Here is a 25,146-nt window from a genome sequence, read left to right as displayed (position 1 = left end):
CAAGAATTTGACAGCAAAGAATTAGACAACTCAAGAATTTTGATTTAAGAACTTTTGAAGTTTGAAGATTACTCAAAAAAATTAATAGAGCCACGATAGACGTGAGACAGGAGGTTGGCTACATGCGCATGGCTTCAGTCATGCGAAGCTTTAAAACCACGTCAGATTTTAATATCGCGTGATGTGTGACGCACCATCATGCAAATTTCTGATAAATCACTAATGTACTTTTCACATGCGCCGCCAACACAAACGGTTTTATTCCATTTGAAACACTTACGTTAGCCTGACCGTTAGCGGTCTGTTAGCGCAGCGGCTGCGCAGCTCAGCTGTGAACTGCAGGGAGACGGGAGGCTGTGGCTGACTGCACACAGACAGGGGAGCTCGGAGTACACCTCCACAAACTGGCGAAGGATTTAGCTGCGAAGGGATGGGCCTACAACTCGTGCTTCGGCATTCAAAAACCATCTGGAGTGAGAGGGAAGAGAGAGATGGTGTGAGAGGGAACAGAGGGAGATGGTGTGGAGTGAGAGAAGAAAGGGATGTGGTGTGGAGTGAGAGAGAAGAGAGGAAGATGGTGTGGAGTGAGAGAAGAGAGGGAAGAGCGGGAGACAGTGTGGAGGGTGAGGGAAGAGAGGGAAAAGAGGAAGACCGTGTGGAGGGTGAGGGGCGGTCGGGTGGGGTGTCTGATCCGCTGCTCCAGCTGAACGACCCCGCCCGGCTGTGGAATTTCCAGAGGGGTGGAGCGAGCAGGCGTGTTTGTGTCTGTCCGTGCTCACTCTCACCCGCGCAGCTGTGTGTCATCGCCTCCCCTCCTCCAGCCCCACCCGGCCCGGCCCGGCCCCCTCCCTTCCATCTCCCCCCCACCCGCCCGCCCGCCCGCCCCCGCCCACACCCCCTCTCCCCCCCACCCGCCCGCCCGCCCGCCCCCGCCCACACCCCCTCTCCCCCCCACCCACCCACCCGCCCGCCCGCCCCACCCACACCCATTCCAGGAGAAATGCTGTAACAGAATAGCAGAGGAATCCAGAGGAACGGGTCGCAGTGCCTCCCGGGCCGTGATCACATGCCCAGCCGATCTCATCGCTGCGTTCACAGGCGTGCTGGTGCACTGGGGGCAGATCGCCCTCCGGCACATTGGCTTCCCTGCCAGGTGCAAATGCTGTATCAAGCAAGCTGGTTTTCACAAACTCTTTCTCCAGCATTTTCACTGGGAACCTACCTGGAAAAAAGAACTGTTAAACATCTGCTAAACAACACCCAGAAAAATATTTAACACATTTTTTCTTGAAACCTAATTTAGTTTGCGAACGACAAACTGTTTTATAGCTATTGATAATCAATTTGTAGGTATGGAAGGCAAGAAGTGAAAACAAGTAGTCTGTAGTCGTTTTTTAAATTTTATTCTCTTTTTTTAAATACATATTTTCTCAGTACAGCCATGGGAGAGAGCCGGGGAGTTTTGCAGTGGTTTAAAATGATCGTAGCTTTCTTGAATCATGGTTTCCGTGAGCGGCTGTGTGTGTATGTGGAGAGAGAGAGCGCTTCAGCTCCCTGTCACTGTCTAGTCTTCTCGCATCGCTCAGCCACTGAGCCACGCCCGGTCTACCGCAGTTCCCTGTGGCGACACGCCTCGCCCGGGGGCCCAGAGCGCCGAAACGCAGCGGCGCACACGGCCTCAGTGCGCCGTGATGGACGGGGCTGTGCTCTCGGAGAGACGGCGCTATTTGTCACGGGCAAACTGGCTGTAACCGCTCAGCGACCACAGACCTGAAGAACCAGCTGTGACTGGGGGAGTCACCAGGCACGGGTCAAACACATACGTGTAACACTTTTAACACTTTAAGCACTGGTAAAACAGAAATTTTAAATGTTCCTTGGGAAGAAAAAATACTGCTAACCAAAAGTACAGTCGTATGAAAGAAACTTTGTTCTGAATGTTGGTGAAATATATCTTTGTCCTTTTATAATAAAGGTAGGCTATTTCAAATAAGTATTTGACCCATGTCTAATATGTCTTATGACTAACAACTTCACAATGTGGCAAATGTTCAAAGCCCCTGTTAATATTACTGTTTGTTTGTTTGTTTGTTTGTTTTACAGCAAGGGATGAACAAGAGTACCTTTGTGAACGACATTACCACATTAGCCCACAAATCTGCCCAGGTCATTGAATAAAGTCATTTCTGAGATACTGTTGGAAAAAAGGTACATCCTTCAAATTGAGCAGATCCCTGCACCCTCTCTTACACGCTTGCAACAGGCCTTGGAAATAATGCGTTTTTGCACGTTTCTCTGGTTCTTTGAAAATACCTTTTTGTGGGTTGATTTTGTAGCAGCTTACCAAAGGTGAATTTACGTGTTATTCAGTGTATTAGAGAAATTAATAAAGACATACATTTCCATCATTGAAATGTTGACTACATTAGTCTCTTGTAAAAGGTGGAGACCTAAATTTAGACATCCCAGGGATCTGGAGACATTGTAATGCTGCATGTAAAATATTTTTCAACGTTTTTTGTTTCCTTTTTTGTGAATTCAATTAAAAAATGCTTTTTTTTTTTTCTTTAAATAACAAAAGCAGTTTTACAAATGTTAACAAATAAACAAAACTCGTTTTTTTATTAAAGTGTTGACAGGATATCTCTCACTGGCTAGTTAATTTGAAACTGCAGGAAGAGAATACCATATTTGTGTAGTATGGTAAAGCAGTGCTCTTAATAGTACCAATTTGTTTTGGCATACTTGGGTCCATTCTCCAGTGTTAGAAATTAATCTGAGGAATACTTTGGGTGTCTTAAATGAAATTGATGAGTCGTGTGGAGAAAGAGCTAGAAAGTTGATTGAATGAATCCATTGATGAAGATGTAAATATGTCAATTTGAAGATGCCGAAGAGGTATTTTTTATTTTGTGCTTTGGAAAGCTTATTTTACCATATGATGGTGTGTAAGTTGTGGGGTTCTCAGTATAAAACACTGTACTCGCACGGTGGTGTAAATGTGGAATGTGTGGATTTGTATCGCGTAAAAATATAAAGAAAACCATTACTTTCTTACTACGAAACTGAAATTTAATTCAAGAGATAGGGCACTATGCATAAGCTGTACTCTTGTGTACATTCTGAATGCTGTATTTGTGTTTTAAGGTTCACACTGTTGAATTTTCATATTGTGGTTTTTCAGTTTTCTCTGTACTTTCACTCAAATAGATTAAGCATGCATGGGCAAGAAGTACAAATGAATGCTTAGAGCTAAGTTAATTTCCTTGGGTATCAATTTGATGCTTTGTAAAAAGTCTGTTCATTGTGTTCATTAGATTTAGGATTGTTACAAACCCATGACTGTTAAGATAAGCTGAAGTTTTAAGTGCTTAACTAATTGATAACCATCTTGTAGCCAGTATGCATATCTTTGCGCTTTGAGCTAGATTGATGAGGTCTGAAATCTTCCCCCAGTCACAGAGAACTGCCACGTTCTTCAGGTCTAGTGTCCACCAAGATTTGGGCCAGTTTTATTTCAATTCAGTCAAACCAGCACATTAATTCAAACGTTACGATTCCATTGGAAAACACCATAAAATATTATAAAAACATTTTCGATCCATGAATTGAATTTCAGAATTTAAGTACAGCTGAGCCCAAGCGGATTTGATTTCAGGTAATCAGGAAATCTGAAGGACTACTGGGCTTGTTCGTTCCTCCTGAGGTGCGTTCAAATTCGGCGAACAGAGGCGAGCGTTCGCGGCGAACACGTTTTCTTTGAACGGTTAAATTTCAACGGCTTTTTAAGAACGTTCCAAATTGTTTGCATTAAACATAAACAGACATGGCGACGAGAGCGTTTGTAGGCTACTCGCAGCCACTTCTGTGAAATACCCATCTGCGAGCACATTTCCCTCGGTCCAGCGTCCATTTTTGTTCAGCGCAAACTACCTTTTTAGACCGCTCGCTTATGTTTGCAAACGTTTGCGGCGAACACAAAGCTAACGGAAAAAAGTTTGAAAGAGTTTGCAAAAGTTCGCCTTGTTCACTGAATTTGAATGCACTGATTTCTATGAAACGTAACACTGCTACCTTTGACATTTCTCTGCTGTGTTTGTGTGTGTGACTGTGTTAAGCGTCTTTTCATGCCACTTGACCTTTCATTAATGCTAATGTGTTTGATTGGACGACCTTCATCCGTTTGGAAAACTGAAAGAGTACGCAACTCTCATGGATTGCGGTGCTGCAACTCTGAGCTGTATAGAAGTGATTGTAATGAAACTCAGATATATATATAATTGTATATACTGTGTGCGCTTTGTGACTAGACAGAATAAACATGGATTCCTTTAAAAGTGTTTTTAATTATTAAAAATAGACCAGCAGTCCCATAACGGTGATGGATGGAAGCAAGTCTAGGAATATTGAACACTATGGAGTCAATGATTTTAGTTTAGCATAGGTACTCACTTCCTCAAATTTTATGATCTGGTTTGAGTCATTAAAGGGAATTTACAACTTTACTGTGCCAGTTTACAACGTTATTGCGTAATAGGACTGCACTGCTCCTGCTGCTAGCGCAAGCAGACTGCAGTCACCTTGCGGGCTGACTCGGGGTCTGTGAGGGTCTGGTTTTTTTTTTTATTATCTCATTATAGGAGTCTGACAGTCGGCTAATTACTTCACACTGCTACGACCACTTCCGACTCCAAATCCTTACCTTTCTTTCCTTTAAATGAGCAGAAATTTGATTTGGGTGTGGCAGTGCTAGATTATATCCTTGATACTTGAGATGCTTGCGATTCTTCCAGCTCTCCTGCCAGATTTCTGTGAGGAACCTTTCAGTAGAGAAAACCTCCTGTGGCAGGTTCTCACACACACAGCTGTCTTGCCGTCATTAATCATTTTTCATGCGGCTAATTACGAGATGGTGAAGTGGGCGTCGCCCTTTTTGTACTTTCAACGGAATTAATGTGCGGTAAAGTGGGAGAGTACTCCGGATTAGGGTAGGTAACCTGTTAATAAAGAAGCAACATAAAGAATTTTATAATTATATATATTAAGTAATGTCTGTTGCCATGCATTTGAGACTGTGGAACATCGTGCGTTTCTGAAATCCTGCACTGAGGGTGTATAAACGCAGATTTCTTTTTTAAAAAGGAAAAATGTGCAGTAAGGTCGAGACAATGAGCAGTCGTCATCAGAGGGGCTGATGGGAAGTGGAGTCCAAATCTTGCTCAAATGTAGGCCACTGCTTGCAGTGCAGGATGGCATTTTGTACCACTACAAAGCAGTGGAGTCTGTCGTTTTGCCAGATGAACTCACCCCAGGTAACAACACCCTTCTCGTGTTTAAAGGCTGTGTTTCCACCAGTTCCACTCTTGTTTTCTGGAATGTTTCAGTCAACGATGACCTGCATCAAACAAACGGAGAGTACACATGACACCGTATGCGGGTTTTTTAGGCGGCGACTTCATGCTGGCAAGTCATATCGGGATACACCATTACATGGCAAGACGTGTTTCCTTTCCTCGGGGCTTTTTTCTGGCTCCTCGTTCCTGTGCGTTCACGTAGGTGGCAAGTGAAAGCATGCCTGTCGTTTCTCTCTGTGTCTTGAATCTACAGCTAGAATTAGTCGTGACGCACGTGCCTCATCTTCATATTCTGTTTGTCGATCAACCAAGCAAAATCGAAACGTATCGCAATTTAGCCTCGCTCCAAACTCAGTTTGCTCTCCTGTAGTACTGCATGGCCTGTGCGATCAGAACATACACGAGGTTGCGCGGAAGCTCATTGGAGCAGAGCCTGCACTTCGACTGCAAGTCTCCTTTTGCGGGTGACGCACTGCTGCCCTGAGAGGCATTGTTTGCCATTCAAAACTAGGGAGTAAATTGTAACTAAAAAAAGGCTGTTAAAATGAACAAAATCTGAGTTGCCCAAGATATGTCTGCAGGACAGCTGCTAAACAAACACGTTCATAACTAATAACAAGCAAAATGATCTGGTTTAAAAACATATTTTGTCTGCATTAATTGCTGAAGAATATTTTCATGTAATTTCCTTCAATCTACAGTGTAACCGTTGTAATTTACTGAGCTGCAATCGGTAAACGTTATTTTGAATGAACACTATATGACCAAAAGTATCTGGACACCCCTTAGTCTTGGGCTGTTTTTCCTGGCTGGGCCCCTCAGTTCCAGTGAAGGCAAATATTAATGCTGCAGCATGCAATCACATTCTGGACGATTCTGTGCTTCCCCAACAGTTTGGGGAAGGCCCGTTCCTGTTTCAGCATGACAATGCCCCCCTGGCACACAACAAGGTCCATATAGAAATGATTTTGTTGAGAACGGTGTGGAAGAACTTTACTGGCTTGCACAGAGCCCTGGCCTCCACCTCATTCAACACCTTTGGGATCCGTTGGAATGATGACTGTGAGCCAGGCCTAATTGTAGTCCTAAAACGCGGAAGCAGGTTTGTATTTTTGAGCTATGGATTCCCTCTGCAGATTTCCGATGCTTTTTTCCCATAGGGATTTCATTTTCTGCAGAAAATAAGGTCTGTGGCAGAAATCAATCCCTATGTGAAAAAAGCATTGGAAATCTGCCGAGGGAACCCATGGCGGAAGAAACTTCCAGGTTGGCCTACAAAAAGACGTCATCACTGTAACACCCTATCGAGTCAAAACTGTACAAGACATTACGTACTTAAATTGTTCAGATAAAAAAAGGCATAGAATTGATGCCCAAGCAAGCAAAGAACTTGTGTTTTTTGGCATATGGATTTAATAAGTTTCTTTAGTTTAAACTTTTGTACACCATAAGACTCAAATCCAAAAGAATCCTTGGAGAACACATCAATGTTTTTTTTTTTTTTTTGGTCATATTCCAATATGGTGTATACTTTTGAGTTTCTCTTTGTTAATATGCTAATATATGAATATGTAATACAGTATGTTGCACAATATCATAAAATGTCTATCATACAATAATTGATTGAATTTAACTGCTAATCTGCATAGCACAAGACCGGCTGTTGTTGGCAGTGAGAGAGCATAGTTTCATGAGCCAAGCGGGGGAGTTTACGTTGTCTCGGTTAAACAATTTCCTGTCGACGATCTTAGTTTACCAAACATGATACTTTCTTCCTTTTAGCCTTCTTCCTTTTAGCCTTTGAGCAATGTGTGTTAGGAGGGTGCGTATCATATGAGGGAACACAAGCAGGAAAGGAAAGAATAGAAAATAAAAAAGAAATCCTCCTAGGGCTCATGGTGTGAAGGTTTGTGGTTCTGGCATCCACCTTCTTTAGCCCAGTCAGATGAAAAATCACATCAGAATGTTGATGTGACATTTTTAGAAACAGCACTGAAATAGCAATGATATGGAGATGTTAGAATTCCATGCTGTTTGTCAGTCAGATCCAGGCTTAGAGAAGACATTAGAGTTTGTTTCCGCAGCAAGATGTCTGTATTGGTGGGGTTTGTCCAGAGTGCTTGCCTCTCATACAGCCATTACAATACCTTGATTACTTTGAACTAATAATGAAAAAAGAGTGAAAATAAAATCAATGTCATGTTTTATATGTCGTTTTGAGCTTTAATTCTTGATTTATCTATGGATACAGGGTGTGTCAGAATGGTCTCAAATAAACCCCAGAAAGAAAACTTAAAGTCTATTCACAAGGACCTACTTTAAGGGAAAAATGACAAATAGAAAATATCAATACAGAGTATTGAAAGACTAATATTGTAGACATTTTGTGAAGCTATGGCAGCAACATATCAGCAGTGCACACATGGGCGTGAATATTGAAGGAAAGCCGGATCATGGTAAGAAAGAGCCTGTAAGGTCGTTGGCAGCAGAGATCAGGACTCATTGACTGAAGGGCTCTCGTCTTCATCTTCCAGAGATCTTCACTTCCTCAGTCTCTTCGTTCTCTTTGAGCTGCACAGAACGTACACAATAAAAATTCAATTTACAGCGCTTTAACAATTAAAAATATCAACGATAAAAACAAAGACACGCAGCATCGAAGCAATTCACATTGCACAGTCTGTACATTAAGAAATTAAAATAAAATGGATTTCATGTGAATAAGATATTTTGTTCAGCCCTGTTGTGGGACATAAAGAGCTTCCCGTTTAAAAAATGTCACCGAACTGCCAGTTACACGTTGGGCTTCCCTTATGACTGTACTCACACCACCTGCTGCCACCCGACCCTTCCACACCGCTCATCTCCCAGCTTCACACGGTGAAGGATTTGGCTTGAAAAGCGGGGAAGCTGGTATGATTGACAGGCGTGTCCCACCGATCTCTCTCTGTCACTTTAAATTGTTTCTTCCCATGAGCCATGCCAGTGAATTCACAGGGATCAATGGACATGGCATCAGCAGGGAACCCCAATGTGAGGTCATGCACTGCAGATTTTACCTTAGGGAGTGTCTCCATGGAGATCGAGCTGCTTGGTGGATTTTAACCCTTATCAGAGTTTTGGTTACTGAAAATCCCAGTCTAATTTACCTTGCTGGTTTTTCTAAACTGAAATATAATACCAGCAGAATACAAGACTCAAAAATACCTCCAGATTTGGTTCAGATTGGATTTGGAATCCCAATGAAGGCCCAATGGCAGGACAGGACGGTGAGACCAGAAGGCCCAATGGCAGGACAGGACGGTGAGACCAGAAGGCCCAATGGCAGGACAGGATGGTGAGACCAGAAGGCCCAATGGCAGGACAGGATGGTGAGACCAGAAGGCCCAATGCCAGGACAGGATGGTGAGACCAGAAGGCCCAATGGCAGGACAGGGTGGTGAGACCAGAAGGCCCAATGGTAGGACAGGATGGTGAGACCAGAAGGCCCAATGGTAGGACAGGATGGTGAGACCAGAAGGCCCAATGGTAGGACAGGACGGTGAGACCAGAAGGCCCAATGGCAGGACAGGATGGTGAGACCAGAAGGCCCAATGCCAGGACAGGATGGTGAGACCAGAAGGCCCAATGGTAGGACAGGATGGTGAGACCAGAAGGCCCAATGGTAGGACAGGACGGTGAGACCAGAAGGCCCAATGGCAGGACAGGATGGTGAGACCAGAAGGCCCAATGCCAGGACAGGGTGGTGAGACCAGAAGTCCCAATGGTAGGACAGGATGGTGAGACCAGAAGGCCCAATGGTAGGACAGGATGGTGAGACCAGAAGGCCCAATGGTAGGACAGGACGGTGAGACCAGAAGGCCCAATGGCAGGACAGGATGGTGAGACCAGAAGGCCCAATGCCAGGACAGGATGGTGAGACCAGAAGGCCCAATGGTAGGACAGGATGGTGAGAGCAGAAGGCCCAATGCCAGGACAGGATGGTGAGACCAGCGTGTTGTGAGCAGTAACCTCGTGGGCAGATCACCAGAGATCACCAGAGCTCTCCCCAGCAGCTGTGTTCGATTCTCATTGTATCCCCAGGGCCTGAGTGACAGGGTCCCTTCTGAGACCTCTTTATCTAACTCGCCCTTTGTTTCGTCAGTTCATTCACACACGGCCCCCACTGAAGGTCAGCTCACAGCTATGGCAGACCGGCTTCTAATGATATGGACTGGGAGACGGGGAATGTTACGGATTTTTGGCAAAGCAGAAGTTAAACTGTCACTCTGAGCGTATTATCTCAAGCTCATGCAGGTTTAGCACTCCAAGGTACGTAGACCAGATGGAATATATTTCAATTAAAGCATGTGTATAAAAAAACATAGAATAAATCCCTTCTTAAAGGTTATCCTACATACAATAGTTTCTTTAAAGACATAATCTCCCTACATTACACCATCTCTCTGTGAATACAGAAATTTGGCACTTGTACATTTGGCTGTTGTAATGAGACTAGTTTATTGGGCTGGGATTCACCGATACATCAGCAATATTATTGTGCACTTAAAATCCTGGCAAGGCAACTATTTTAGTGCAAGTCCAATCACGGATTTTGATGGGGACACACTGTTTGGCTTGTGTGAAATATGAGAGAGAGAGAGAGAGCGAGAGATGAGAGAAGGTGAGAGAGCGAGAGATGAGAGAAGGTGAGAGAGAGAAAAGATGACGCTCACGTTGTCTGGTGGTCGCTCACACGGTTCCTCAGGACGTTAACCTGTGGGAAAAGAGCAACGAAACAATGAATCCAGTGATGCGTCGGGAACGATGAAGAGATTCTGGCAAGACTGGCAGAGGAGGGCTGAACTTTACGCCTCCTTCCTCTGATTGCCGAAACCTCTCAGCAAGGGTGGGGTAGCTCTGCTGCTCATGGACTTTGTAACGCTCTCGTGAACGTGCTAGTGCAGGAACACATGCATTATCCAGGTACACAAGCCAGGGGTTCCCAGTCCTGTTCGTGCCTGGCCTAGTCCAGCCAGTTTCTTTCCCATCAGGCCACATAACACTTCATTCAATCATTTGCTGTCTTAAATTGCAGCCACTCCCTTCCTTTCTGAGAGTGTCAGTTAAAGATTGGAGGAAAACCAATAAGATGACAGATCCCCTTGGACTGTGAGTACTGAGTTCTCTGTTCGGCTAAGCCAAAACTATTAGGCACTTTGTCGCTCAGTTGACTGCGGCAGTTCACAGTCTGCACACACTGTCCCAGTTAGGTGGGGCTAGCAGGCCACCCAAGACGACTGAAACCAACTGCTTTTGTGCCAGATTTTTAGACTGCCGTCATATATTGTAAAGCACATAGGATTATGCTTCTGATGAGGAACTAGAAACACAAGCAAAGACAGTAATTTGAAAACCAATACTGTGTACTTTACTAACAGCTGTGACATTGGCATGTATTTACAGCATTGTAATTAGTCGATTATTTATTTTTAAATGTGGTGTTAGATTACTCCTCCTATTTAGGAGACTGAAACAGGGATCTGAAGCATATTTCCTGTTGGGATATTTCATAAACAGAATACTACGATCATCTTCTTTAAAATAGTTAATTTCTTTGAGAATGGTGTCATGACGGCAGGCTTTAAAATTGTGTGCTCCAGTTTCAGTCTTTTTCTATTATTGGTTTGTAATTCAACTCTTGAATAGTTTTCTTTTCTTGAATAACTTTAGTTTGACTGCGAACAAACTGTCCAAGTGCTCAAAGGTCACTACTAATTGAATACTATTTTTCACTGGGTGTGCAAAAATAAACCTTAACCAGAATTTAGACATATTACATGTCTGCAGTAATGGTCATCACAATGCAAAGCAGCTACCCCTAATCTATGAGAACATACGGCTTGCCATCAATTATATTATTTCTAAAACCATGTCATTAAAATATATTTTTAAGTAAGTTCTAGCTACTAGGTGCTTGGTGTACTAATACATTTCGTCAGTGGTCTGATTGGAGTCGCAAGTATAGTCAAATGAAATCAAATGTGATGAATGTTAAGCATATGCATTTTCATAAACACCCTGTTGTTGTGTTGATAGCTCATTTCCTTTGGCATCTGCACATGTTTTACGATGTGACATTTTTTTCATTTCACACAAAGCTGTGCTGTGGGTTGGCGCTGCTACATTTAACCCTTCAATCTCATAAAATCTCTCATTATTTTATTTATCAGCTGTGTGTACACACATTCCACCCTACTTGTATGCAAAGTAATATTTACCAGGGCTACTGGGTGGCGCATCCTGTTAAGACATTGCTTGGGTACATGAACGGGCCCCCGATTTGATTTTGAATCCAGAGCATGCCAGTGCTGTGTCAACTGTGGCTGTCATCTCCACCGGGCAACTGACAGTTGGCTCTAGTGTCGCCCAGGGATGGTAAGGTCTCCATCCGCTAAGACAATAGCATCTTGTTTCGCAACCCTGCTGGCGGATCAGATGCCTGCACCTCCACCTGCTTTGCACAGTGTTTTCTGGGGACCTTCGTATGCTTCTGAGGACAGCACGAGCTTGTCTGCACTCTCCCGAATGAGGAGGAGAGGTTGCAGCAATGGAGCAACTGAATTTAAGATTAAATGTAATCTTCTATTGTTCCATACGTGTTTGTACCATGATGGACATAATTTAGCAAACAGAGTTTCAGTTGGTTTGAAATACAGTTTCTTTGGCTGAAAGATAAAATGGTGTTTGTTTGTTTTTTGCGCAAATTTTTTCAACATGTGAGAAACTTTGTACATATGAATTTTCAGTTATGGGTCTGGAGTCTTAAGTAATGTATTATTTTTATATTTATTCTTCCATTATTCTAGAGACTTCCTTGTTTGTGCTGAATATATCAAATTATCAGTGTTGTTTTATACTAAACAAAGTAGGCTACATTCATACGTGGACAATGGCAGGGCAACTTTAGATCACGCAAACTTATACTAAAACTCTGCATCGCAACCTTGTGCTTAAGAAGTATGGGGTGATTGATATGGTTTGCGTGCAATGTAATTCCTGCTTAAGAACCAGACCTGGGTCAAGCACATAGTTTAAATGCTTTACATGCTGGGATATTGAAAACATACTGCAGATACCTCAGACTTTTAAATACAAACTGATCCTAACCAAAACATACAATCAAATGATAGAGGAATTTTGTTCTGAATGCTGGGGATTATAGATGTTTAAGTTGACAGCAATTTGCAGTAATTCTACTGCGGTTACGTATTTAAAATAATTAATCCCCCAGGATATATACGACTCCGTTACTATATGCACAGTTTTCCTACACTTACAGAAGTAGATTCATGCCCATGTTGGTGAAGGAAGCCCCTATGGTGTCTGTCACACCCAGAGATGTGAAGCAAAGACAAAGAACAGCAGGATTGCGATCTTACTACAACCCCCATTCACTTTTAACGGCCACTTCAATATAAGGTTTTAATCAAAACTTATTTATTTATATTTACACAAAGCATAATCAATAATAGTTTATATAATAATATATAATGTATACGTTTTCATCGTCCCCTATCTCCCTATGCGAGAATTGGATTGCAGCGCATGCGTTCTGCACAATATTGTGTTGCGGCAGTAATGAAAGTTTTAATTAATTGTCAGTTTTGCTGACGATGGGAAGCGTATGTGTGGAATCTATTAAAGGGTTTAAAAAGTAAAACTGAAAAAAAAGAGTGACCCGCTTTACACGGCCAATTTTGGCTTTTAAAAAAATAACTGACTTATTTTGTGTGATTTTTACAACATATTTCTATAGTTGAGGGCATTCATAACATATTAAGACCTACTAGTCTTAACAGAAGGGTTCCCTTTTATCTTTTCTACAGTCCATGGGCTCTTGTCATTCTGTAGTTTTTTTGGGATTATCTTCCCTTACAGTGTCGTGTGTTGTGCTGGAGCGCATTCTTACTTCATATTTCTGCCGTTGGAACTTGTATTGCAGCTCAAATTTCTCTGCCTCCAGCTGGTGCAGCCACTTCCACAGCTCGCTGGCCTTTTCTCTGTAATGGCAACATGATTGGTGGGTGCGGTTGTTATAGAAACACCATGCATATATGTATATCCATATTGATGGTTCTGTTTTTTGAAAGTGACTGTTATGTAAGTGCTATAGCTTTGTGTGTTATACTATAGTTGCACTGAATCGAGTCAGAAAACTTCCCATAAGCAGTTATGCCTTGGAAACATCTTGTTGCTTAGTCCCTCAAAGCCCATTGTTTCGGAATGTCACTTTATCCGTGAAGGGGCTATGCTTAGGAACTGTGCCTTCTCTGGTTCTGTGGTGTTTTCCTGTGTGAGGAAGCTAGCCCAGCCCTACTTTAGCTTGTCCTGGCTCAGGTCATCGATGTCCAGAGGTTTCCGGCGATCGCCGAGGATCTTTTTCTTCTTCTCGCGCTCTGTCTGCTTCTTTCCGCTCCGCCTCTCCGTCTGCAAGGTTCAATCACCCTCAGTAAGCAAACACAATAAAGTAAATTAGGCTTTGTCTCACCTTGATGTTTGTAGCTAGAAAACAAGCTGGCTGTTTAGCCTTTTAGTTGGACTATTAGCTAATAGCATTAACTAACTACATTTCCAGTGGGGATTTATTCCTTAATGTTGTTCAAGTATTTAGTACTCTGTTGAAGATCTTTTACTCTAAAGCATCTAATTTGCATAATGAAATTTGCTGCATATCAATTTAGCTTGTAAACTGTTACCTTTGGGTAATTTTGGTATTCAGTGTAATTCTTTATTGTGTAGTTGTGCTGTAGGTCTCTCCGAAATTATATGGGCTTTTCTTTTAAAAAAAAATATTTTCTTGCTATTGGCCTCTGGAATTCCATTGTCCCGGACAGTCGGCTTTTCCTTTCTATGGACTCCCGTGAGGGCCACATTTCCTACCATCTGCATGTAACCTCCAAAATGGAGGCTGGTGAGGGTCTTCTTCTTCTTTGCGTCATCATCAGCTTTCTTCTTTGCCTCTTCCTCCTCCTTCCTCGCTTTCTCCTCCTGAAAATCAGAATCGTCATTTTGCATTTCTCATAATTTTACATATTTCACTGTTGACATTTAAGGCCAAAGTCTATCAAATTACCATTGATATGTTTGTATGTTTGACAGTAATGTTAACTTAGAACAGTCAGGTGGTCTCATGTGGAGACATTTTAACAAGCACAAATCCGCAATAGCTGCGACTGCACACGCGCATGCATCCATGTGTGCATGTATCCACGCACGCACCCTCACACAAACACGTGACCTCTTCTTTGGCTCATGACCAACCTTTCCACAAAATCTTGTGCAAATCTGTGAATCCATTCGGGAGTTATGCGCCTTTTTGTGATAGCCCACGCCCATCGCCCCGCCCCCTCTTGGTCAATCGGCCTTGAAAGTTACTCAGCTCTACCTTCGGTCATGACCAACCTCCATGCCAAATTTTAGCCTCCTGGGGCGAAAACAATGGCCGCTACGGGGTGGGACACTTTTTGTGGACCGATCGACCGACCGACAGACAGAGCTATAGAGCTGCGGTTGCAGCTAAAAAGGGCAATTTCCTTATGTATCCCTAAATGAGTTTAGCTCTTTAATGCCTGAACCAAGAACTTTAGACTTATTAACTTTTCTTGTATAACTTGTATATTTCATGATAATCCTGGGGAATGTGTGTTCACTGTGCAGACTGGTACGTTGAATTCTGCGAAAGGGCTGGTACATTTAGAATCTTTAAATGATTTACTTTATCTTTATCATTTCCTTGAGGTTGTATCTCATGTGTTTTTATGTGATTGTCTTTCTGAACTGCTTGTAACCAATGAAGGATCTAGCCCCCTACCTGGCTGTCTTAATTCCACTCAAGGCCAGTGAAAGATCTCACTGTTTAATTGGCTAATTCCACTAAAGGCCAGTAAAGGATCTAGCTCTCTACCTGGCTGTCTTAATTCTGCCCAAGGCCAGTGAATGATCTAACTGTTTACCTGGCTGGCTAATTCCACTCAAGGCCAGTGAAAGATCTAGTTCTTTACCTGGGTATCTAATTTCGCTCCAGGCCAGTGAAGGATATTGCTGTCTTCCTGGCTGTCTAATTTCGCTCCAGGCCAATGGAGGATCTCACTGTCTACGTTTGTTCTGTCATGAATTTGTTTAGCCACTCGGGGGGGGGGGGGGGGGGGGGGGGGGGGGTTAGGGGGCGGGTGTGGTTCAGGTGATCATGTGATGTCGTTCCAGGATAATGTGATGGACATGGGAAGACTTGCCTCCACCCGTTTCTGGCGTTCCTTCTCTCTGTCGCTGCGGATCCTATGCTGCTCTGCACGTTCAGATCGACGTTTTTCCTGAAACAAATGGACAGAATTCTCAGTTTTCTAGAAGCGTTCACGTATTCACGATGTGAATATTCACGTGCTTCAGCTTTTCCTTTCTTGGTTCCTGAGGGGATTTTCCTGTGTTGCTTTCATTTTTAATATGTTGTGTGTCTGCTGTTCAGTGGAGTAACTGCACTTACATTTAGCTTTTGTGATGGATCTGATGGCTGTAGATGTCACGATGGTTTTCTTTAAATCTAGTGAAAAGCTATAAAGTCTATCTTATGGTCTGCCTAAGAAACCTTTTAAAATTCCTTTATAAAATTCCTGCCATAAAATTTTGGTTCACACGTGGACTATCATTATCAAATTTAAAGTGACATTAGCTCAGCAGGGAACCTTTACCCAATGACAATTATAGGTCATTAACTTCCAATTGTACGCATTTACCAAGGCATTATAGGGAAAGAATGTGTAGTGTAAGTGACTTTTCAGCAGAGTGTAGTTGTTAAGGGGCTAGGATTGTAACAGGATGAAGCACTGCTGTCATATCCTTGAGAAAATTTATTGCTTCAATAAATAGTATGCCGTGCGAGTGGATGGTGTGTAGGCTTTGGGGCTGGCTGTGGTTCTGCTGAGCAAACACATTGTGTGAAATATCTTTCTCAGTCGGAATTTCAATTTGCAACTTTTGGGTTGCGCCATGCACATGGCATTGCAGCACTGCAGGTCTGTGCCCGGCTGACACCCTGATGCGAGATCAGTGGGTTTCTTAGCAACAACGTGCTTTATTAACAAACCAATTGTATGTTGCTTCTGAAGAATTATGAATTTGTGTTGGTGGAGCCTAAACTTGCTGTAACCAATCAGACTGTAGAACACCAATCTCGCAAAATGCTATTGTCTTGAGATGGAGCATCTAGGGTCAAAACAACCCTTCTGGTTGTTCAGCATCTTGAGCACTTCATCGCTGTACTGAAAACACAGATTTGTGCTCTATACTGAATGGAGCATTGGCCTTGAGCAGCAGCACTGGGATGTGACGGTGACGCTATGGTGGGGTGAAGGAGGGAGGAGTCACTCACAATCCGGTCCGTCAGGTTGATCAGTTCCTCTTCCTCCTTCTTGCGGTTCTCGAAGTGGGCCTCGATCAGGGTCTGCAGCTCGTTCAGGTCCTTCTCCATGCGCTTTCGGTGGATGTCCTGCAGAGGGGAGGGGTAGTCCTGGGTATCTGTGGCGCGCCCTGGTGCTCAAACCGAACTCTACCGTGTGGTGCTACTGCCTGAATTAGTCATTTAAGGCAGGGCTGTGTGAGCCTGTTCCTGGAGGGAACTGCTGGCTTTTGCCGTTGCTCAGAACTTAACAGACCGTTCTGGGAGTTAGTGGTGTCTAAAGAGTAGAGTTTCTGCTCTGTACTGTAGAGGACCTTCTGGGCGTTGGTGGTGCCTAAAGAGTAGAGTTTCTGCTCTATACTGTAGAGGACCTTCTGGGCGTTGGTGGTGTCTAAAGAGTAGAGTTTCTGCTCTATACTGTAGAGGACTTTGAGATTCCAACATGAAAGGAGTCACATAAACGCAGCTACAAACCCTCAGTGTTTCTGCTAGACATGTGCTTGGATCCACTTACGTCAAAATCAACTTTCTCCCCATCGGGGATCTTCGGCGGTACCAGGTTGGGCATCATGAACGGTCTGTGTGGAACACAGCAGCCATTAATGGGCAAATCATTTGAAGCAATGGTGCAGTTTTGTTGCGCAAATATGTGAAACGCAGCACAGGTAAAACTTTGTTAATCCCAAGTGCACTGTAGGCACAAATTTGCTCGCATACTTACTTTGGCTTAGGCTTTGCCTCCTCTGTTCCAGGGAAAAGACAGAGAGAAAATTAAACCCATTAACACATACCCGGGAGAAATGCTGACAAAGCCTTTCAATTGCATGTCGCGGCACGGGTGTGATTAATGCGAAGTTTCGACTTGCGTCTCAGAACGTTCAGTTTGGCCGCGTTCAAGTGGTGGCTTGTGTACAGGCGTTGCTGCCTTTTAAATTGTTTATTTATTTTATTTTTTTATGGGGGATTAGTTGGGAATCTGGGCACAAAGGGAGTGACTTTATTGTGATGAGTGTAATGGGACTCGTCTGCAGATGTTGGCAGGTCAGGCTACTCCACTTCCACTTGCGATGTTTACGGTGTGATAAAGCCTGTTGGCTTTTACGGCCTCCCTGTAGGAACGTGCGCATCGCACTGCTCCGGGCGAGGCAGACGGCGGGAGGGGCTGTCGGTACCTTCGCCTTCTTCCAGCTCCTCCGCGGCATCTGCAGACGTGGAGACAGATCCGGGGGGGGGGGGGGGGGGGGATGTTAATGACGCACAGCCGTGCCACGGGCGGCGGCGTACCCCGAGCCCGAGGTTCGAGGAAGAGGAACCAGAATAGAATGGCGATAAGCTGAGAGAGAGAGAGGGGGAGAGGGCCAGAGGGAAAGTGTGCCTGACGAAAGACAGACTCTCCCTCCCGGTCACGTTTACCGAAGAAGGGCTGGCATCTGAGGAATCTCTCCTCCCTTCCTCCTCCTCGTGGGAGAGCTTTCTGCCCGTCGAACTTTCCACCCAATGTTCTGCAGTACACTCTCAGTCCCCCCCCCCCCCCACTTCCCCAACCGCCCTCCCCCGATCCCTCCAAACGTGTCCACACACCTCCGCCTGTCAGAGATAATACGTTTGCCGCCGGCACGCAAGCGTCTCACTTGCACTAGGAGGGGTCACTACTGTTTATCTGAATTTCTTTTTGACCCCAGCGTCGGGCGGTCGGTGACCTTTCAGACGCTCGGGGCGAGAATCAAGCGAAAAATAAATTAACGGTCTGTTTACCTTTCCTTGCCGAGAGGAAGACAGACCTGCTTGCATTTGTGTTCTGAAGAAAAGGGTGTACAGTTTTTTTTTTGTTTTTTTTGGTTGACATATCTGTGTGACAACCGCAGAATGTCAACAATTGTGAAGTGCTCACGCTTAATTTCCAAAGCTTGAAGCGTGAAGAAATTCTCAGCGTCTAGCCTCAGTTATTGTTTCATTCTTGTGTGGAGGTGTTTTCTGATGGAGTGGTGACAAATTACATAACACCTCACCTGGCTCCTGCATGGTCTCCTTTTCCTCCTCTTCACCTGCAAGGGCCTCTTCCTCCTCTTCCTCATCATGAAGCTCTGTCAATCACATGTTGATTTAGTGATATCATTTGGTTCCAATAAGCCCCATGTCTGAGCTCACAAAATTGGGACACACAACAAGTTGTAATACTGCTAGGCTCCATTTAACATGGATGTAAAAATACTTTTTTTGAAGAATGCACAATGTAAAGTGGTGAATTAAAAATGTGACATCAATTTGACTTGTCAGTGCCTAATTGTTTTGGTTTTATTATTTTATTAATATGCAATGACAGTAAATTTGTGGTTCTGAATTAAAAATACGGAGAATACCAGTCACAGGGAGTCAACATCTTAGCTCACTGTCCAAATATTTTCCCGTGACTTTGCTTTGGGGTGCATCTTCAGTTCACTTTTGGCCCCAAATAATTGAGACAGTTTATCATTTCTGGGTTTCTGTGAAGCATTCCTTCACAACGACCTTGCAGCGAGTTAATGAGTTACTGAGTTGTTTGGCTTTAAGACACCCTGTGTTGTGCCTGTTGCCTGGAATGAACATGCTCTCCATTTCCGATCCAATTAATCCCACTCAGAAGATTGAAAACCGTATTTAGACTTAAGATGGCGTTAAGGTTTCAGGGATAATTGTGTTGTGCTTCACTGACATTAGCCAGTATTAATATCTGAGTGATTCAGAAGTGTTTTCTTTCCACGACGAGTTTGGTATCTGTTGAATGGTATGTATCTGTGAGGAGGGTGTGGCCTTGGTGGCTGACTCATTCCTCTGAAAGATAACAGCCCTCGACTGTCAACAGATGCAACTCTGCCAGCGCTCTACACCGTAATCGAGAGTGACAGTACAATGTAACAGGCGCTGGCATCCACTTTAGACAAGAGTCAGATTGTAGATCGGTCCGGATCAAATTGACTGCATTATGGCTAACAGTGCAGGGAACAGCGAAGTGACAGTATGTGCATTGTTGTATTCATGATTGTCCCTGGGTGTGTCTCATGCCTGACTACTTTTCCCAGAATTGAGGTAGTACTCTTTTTAAACCACATTTGTTCACGTTTTGTGCAAGAAATGATGACTGATTACTCATTTTATATAATAGCTATCTACAACTACAATTTCTGCTGCCGCTACTACTACAACTACTAATGCAAATACTGTATATAGACCATATATATTTTTATTTGGTATTGTTGTCATTAATTACCCTTTTAAAAATAAAACAATTTTTTAACTTTTTCTTGCTTTTAATACCAAAGTTTTAAAGGAGAGCACAACTTGAAAATATAAAATATTGGTTAGTGAAAAAAGAAAAGTCTAGCAGCAAAGCGTGATGCGTAGGTGATGCGGACGTGCAAAAGCAAGCAGTACTACCTTCCTCCGCCTCCACCTCCTCCTCCTCCTCCTCCTCCTCCTCTACCTCCGCCACCACTTCTGCACAAAGCAAAAGTGTGGTTAGGAGGCCTGCTGTTTACCAGCCAGGATTACAAACACAAACACACAGAGCACAGACTAGCCAGAGCCAGGCACAGACTAAACAAAGCCGGGCACAGACTAGCCAGAGCCAGGCACAGACTAAACAAAGCCAGGCACAGACTAAACAAAGCCAGGCACAGACTAACCAGAGCCAGGCACAGACTAAACAAAGCCAGGCACAGACTAACCAGAGCCAGGCACAGACTAAACAAAGCCGGGCACAGACTAACCAGAGCCAGGCACAGACTAAACAAAGCCGGGCACAGACTAACCAGAGCCAGGCACAGACTAAACAAAGCCGGGCACAGACTAGCCAGAGCCAGGCACAAAAAGCAGAACCCTATATTGAACTTGCTGCATCGAGTAAATCACTGTAACTTCACGTTGTTTAGCGAAAGTCACAAATTCACGCTTGCGGCCGTTCGTGCCAGAAGCAGGTCGTCTGTTTGAACTGAAGCCAACAAATTGATGTTGCAGAAAGCAGATTAACACATTCAGTTAGATTGACGATGAAGGTATGATTAAATAAATATTGAAACTGTAATACATTGTTTTTGAACTTTGTTCCTCATATTCGATTGTCTTCCATTTCCTCCTGATTAGTCTCAGATCCTCCAGAGATGTCTGTATCTGACTTTTAATGAGCTGCCATTTTATTTATTTTATTTATGTTAAATGTTGTAATTTTGTAGTCTGTTGCTGCTTCCTAGGTCAGGTCTCTCTTGGTTAAATAAAGGTTAAATAAAGTAAAAAATATTTGGACACTGCTCCTGCCATTGTCTGGGCTATCCAGCACGGCCCCATATACTGTACACCTACATGGTAGCTAAGATGGAAAAGGTGGAAGCAGGAATGAGACTGACCTATTGACCACCACCATCAGTTTCTGATTCTGACAGGGGGGTGGATGTACACTTGAGGGGTTAAAGTTATGACAGTTCCTAAATTCCTTCTGATTTCAAAACGTCATCTGGAGAAGATTCTCAGTCAATCATGATTTATTACTGGTTTGTTTTTGTAAGAACAAAATTGAAGTCCTTCGAAAAACAGTGAAAACAGTGCACACACATTCCTTCTGTTGTGCAATTGGAATTTAACATGCTGACAGTGGTCAACAACAGGTGTGTAGAAAACCAGTGCTAGTTCCCTGTGAGAGGATTGTGGGTTGGGGGGAGGGGGGAGGGAGGATAACAGCTGGATAAGTCCAGCTGAGTCAAGTGTCCTTATTACAGACCGAGCTGTGTGTTCTGCCACCCCAAACAGCAGCTGCCCTTATTACAGACCGAGCTGTGTGTTCTGCCACCCCAAACAGCAGCTGTCCCTATTACAGACCGAGCTGTGTGTTCTGCCTCCCCAAACAGCAGCTGCCCTTATTACAGACCGAGCTGTGTATTCTGCCACCCCAAACAGCAGCTGTCCCTATTACAGACCGAGCTGTGTGTTCTGCCTCCCCAAACAGCAGCTGTCCCTATTACAGACCGAGCTGTGTGTTCTGCCTCCGCAAACAGCAGCTGTCCCTATTACAGACCGAGCTGTGAGTTCTGCCTCCCCAAACAGCACCAGCCCTTATTACAGACCGAGCTGTGTGTTCTGCCACCCCAAACAGCAGCTGTCCCTATTACAGACCGAGCTGTGTGTTCTGCCTCCCCAAACAGCAGCTGCCCCTATTACAGACCGAGCTGTGTGTTCTGCCTCCCCAAACAGCAGCTGCCCCTATTACAGACCGAGCTGTGTGTTCTTCCTCCCCAAACAGCAGCTGCCCCTATTACAGACCGAGCTGTGTGTTCTGCCTCCCCAAACAGCAGCTGCCCTTATTACAGACCAAGCTGTGTGTTCTGCGTCCCCAAACAGCATCTGCCCCTATTACAGACCGAGCTGTGTGTTCTGCCTCCCCAAACAGCAGCTGCCCCTATTACAGACCGAGCTGTGTGTTCTGCCTCCCCAAACAGCAGCTGCCCTTATTACAGACCAAGCTGTGTGTTCTGCGTCCCCAAACAGCATCTGCCCCTATTACAGACCGAGCTGTGTGTTCTGCCTCCCCAAACAGCATCTGCCCCTATTACAGACCGAGCTGTGTGTTCTGCCTCCCCAAACAGCAGCTGCCCTTATTACAGACCGAGCTGTGTGTTCTGCCTCCCCAAACAGCAGCTGCCCCTATATACAGACCGAGCTGTGTGTTCTGCCTCCCCAAACAGCAGCTGCCCCTATATACAGACCGAGCTGTGTGTTCTGCCTCCCCAAACAGCAGCTGCCCCTATTACAGACCGAGCTGTGTGTTCTGCCTCCCCAAACAGCAGCTGTCCCTATTACAGACCGAGCTGTGTGCTCTGCCTCCCCAAACAGCAGCTGTCCCTATTACAGACCGAGCTGTGTGTTCTGCCTCCCCAAACAGCAGCTGCCCTTATTACAGACCGAGCTGTGTGTTCTGCCTCCCCAAACAGCAGCTGACTGTCATTCAGAAGTCTGTCATGGTCTCCGCTATGCTAGATTATCTACAACTGCTATGGACGGAGAGTAGCACAGTGGGTAAGGAACTGGGCTTGTAACCGAAAGGTCGCAGGTTCGATTCCCGGGTAAGGACACTGCCGTTGTACCCTTGAGCCAGGTACTTAACCGGAATTGCTTCAGTATATATCCAGCTGTATAAATGGATACAATGCAAAATGCTATGTAAAAGTTGTGTAAGTCGCTCTAGATAAGAGCGTCTGCTAAATGCCTGTAATGTAATGTAAAACAACTACTACTGCTACTACTATTAATACTGCGGTTACTAGGGTTCTATTGACCCACTGTTAGATAGATCGCAGAGACCTTTTCTTCTTTTTTTTTTTTGTTCTTTCTTTTTTTTGTTGGTGGTTGATCTTTTATTACTATTTTGATTTGTACTTTGTAATTTTGTACTTGTAATTTTATCAGTATATTTTTAATCTGTACACAGTACTGTGTTCTTTCATTGTTATGTCTCACTCTGTTCTATTGCCATTATTCATTTATATCACATTTGTATGGCAGTGTGAAATGGTAAAATGTCACATTTTATGGGTTTTTTAAATCACCATGTAGTACATACCTTCAGCGACCTCTTCCTCTGCTTTAGGCGAGAGAGATAAAGAAGGAGTGCACCGTTACTAATCGACAAACGACAACCGACGAGATAACACGCAGGCATCGGACAGCACGCGGTCAGCAGTCATTAACAGAAAAAGCAACTGAGATTCAGGCTCCTTGTGTTGCATTTGGTAGTTCAGAGTCACAGAGCACTAATTTATCAATCCAGGCTGAAGAATCTATAAACTGCTGTCATTTTCAAAGGGAACATCCTTTGATGTAACCAGCGATATCCATATAACAGTCTGTCGGCCTAAAGAACTGCGTTCAGAACTTCGCGGAACGCGGACAACGGTGCAGGTCGCCAGGTTCCATTTTACACTCTTTATAGTGAATAGTTGCGGCCTCAAAAACAGGAGAATCTCATGTGTATTGTTCATAATGGCACATCAGACGCAGTGGTTTTAGGATATTCTTACAGTAAGAAATAGGAGTTTATGTATAACATTATATGTTAGTTTTGAATTTAATTCAATACTTGCCATATCAGTTTAGTAGTTGCTAGGGATTAGTGCATCCACTCAAATGTGTCTAAATTTACAAAACAAATTCCACTACGCAGTGTGTTTAGATTCATTCAATAGACGATATGACTTACCTTCCTGTTCCCTGAAATGAATGAAAGAGGGTTATTTCAGTTACTTTCAGACACAAGTGAGATAATGCAATAGTTCTGGATAAACTGGCTTGCTTTTCTGATCCCAGTGTGATGTGGATTTTGGCTTATATAAAGTGTGTAATTTTTCAGTGTGGTAAGAGTGGTCACGCATGTGCGACAGCAGAAATGTAAACTCTTACATACTCGTACTCCTCCACCTCCTCGTTGTCTGACATGTTTAGTTGGGGACCTGTGAAACAGCAACGCATCCACTGATGACATCGTTCTGGGAACATTGCATGCCGTCCAGTCCTGTCTCCATTTTGTTTCTGTTCTTTTTAAAGGATTCCATGAATTTCATCTTATCCACTTACAGTTGAACAAATCAAATGGTAGGAAGTGTGTGTACACTCACACACACACACACACGCACACACACACACAATAAGAAAAACTGACTTCCATTATTATTATTTTTTGTTTAACTAATAAACAAGTTACTCTCTCCTACCTGAAAAGGTGAAGTGCTGGAGTCGAATCGGAACAACTGACGCCCCGCGTATAAAATCCCTCTTCCTGTCTCCCTTAAAGCCGTTCCCCTTTAAAAACTGTCCCCATGGTCACGTGACTAAGGCCTGGGTCTGACCTGGATGCCTGGCGAGAGGCAGCGACAGAGAGGGAGGGGTGGGCCTTCCGGGGCTCCGTCTTGTATGTATTTTTAACTGAGAGGGTGACTGCACAACTCTTTGTTGGTGCTCCCAAAAAAGGCTGGGTCTTTGTTCAGGCGAAGGAAATGGGGGTGAGCTAGGGGGTTGGTCCTGTTTCATCCTTCCACCCTCTCGGGTAGGTCACGCTGACGTGAAGCCGTCTCTTTTTTTTCCCTAATCGGCCCTCCTCTTTATTTTCGAGGCGACAATGAGCTCGAGCCGGTCTCCGGTCACGTCCTCGCCGCCTGCGATAACACCGTCTGCTTCTCCCCCGCGTTGCGCGCGGTCCACTGGCAGGGGCACACTGTGTTCTGGGCGTCTTAGTGCCCAAAAACTGGTCCGTCCCCCCACCTTCCCCGCAATTGCAATCTCCTCCAGGTCCACCCGCAAATTTCTCGGGTACACCCATGGTTGTAACTCTGGTGCCAC

At 44.2% G+C, this 25,146-nt stretch overlaps 2 protein-coding genes across 7 annotated transcripts in view; one reads left to right on the top strand and one right to left on the bottom strand.

The window, feature by feature from the left end:
• The window catches only part of LOC118208583 (plakophilin-1), a 36,658-nt gene extending 32,321 nt beyond the window's left edge, over positions 1-4,337 (top strand). Inside the window, exon 14 of the mRNA XM_035383408.1 lies at positions 2,104-4,337. Within this exon, the coding sequence (XP_035239299.1) occupies positions 2,104-2,178 (75 nt within the window). The 3' untranslated portion in view covers positions 2,179-4,337. The remainder of the gene's footprint in view (positions 1-2,103) is intronic.
• A 3,203-nt stretch (positions 4,338-7,540) lies between these two features.
• tnnt2a (troponin T type 2a (cardiac)) lies at positions 7,541-24,634 on the bottom strand. Of its 6 annotated transcripts, none has more exons than XM_035380687.1 (15): positions 24,522-24,634; positions 24,215-24,260; positions 24,011-24,021; positions 23,375-23,392; positions 18,798-18,872; positions 17,961-17,990; positions 17,510-17,531; positions 17,303-17,366; positions 16,762-16,878; positions 15,629-15,706; positions 14,277-14,384; positions 13,714-13,823; positions 13,306-13,396; positions 10,070-10,110; positions 7,541-7,925 (listed from the first exon to the last, which is right to left on the bottom strand). In XM_035380687.1, the coding sequence occupies exons 2-15, from the start codon at positions 24,244-24,246 to the stop codon at positions 7,895-7,897; spliced, it is 828 nt and encodes a 275-aa protein (XP_035236578.1). In that variant the 5' UTR covers positions 24,247-24,260; positions 24,522-24,634; the 3' UTR covers positions 7,541-7,894. The 6 variants fall into 6 exon arrangements, with proteins under 6 accessions (XP_035236578.1, XP_035236577.1, XP_035236580.1 ...); XM_035380686.1 differs by having other exon boundaries at positions 23,375-23,395; positions 24,522-24,631; XM_035380689.1 differs by having other exon boundaries at positions 23,375-23,395; positions 24,211-24,260; positions 24,522-24,567.
• Positions 24,635-25,146: the final 512 nt, after the last annotated feature.

The sequence above is a fragment of the Anguilla anguilla genome, chromosome 11, assembly GCF_013347855.1.
Source record: "Anguilla anguilla isolate fAngAng1 chromosome 11, fAngAng1.pri, whole genome shotgun sequence".
NCBI classification, from domain to species: Eukaryota; Metazoa; Chordata; class Actinopteri; order Anguilliformes; family Anguillidae; genus Anguilla; species Anguilla anguilla.
Note: the sequence above shows the minus strand (reverse complement) of the source record. Positions and strands in the feature narration are given on the sequence as shown.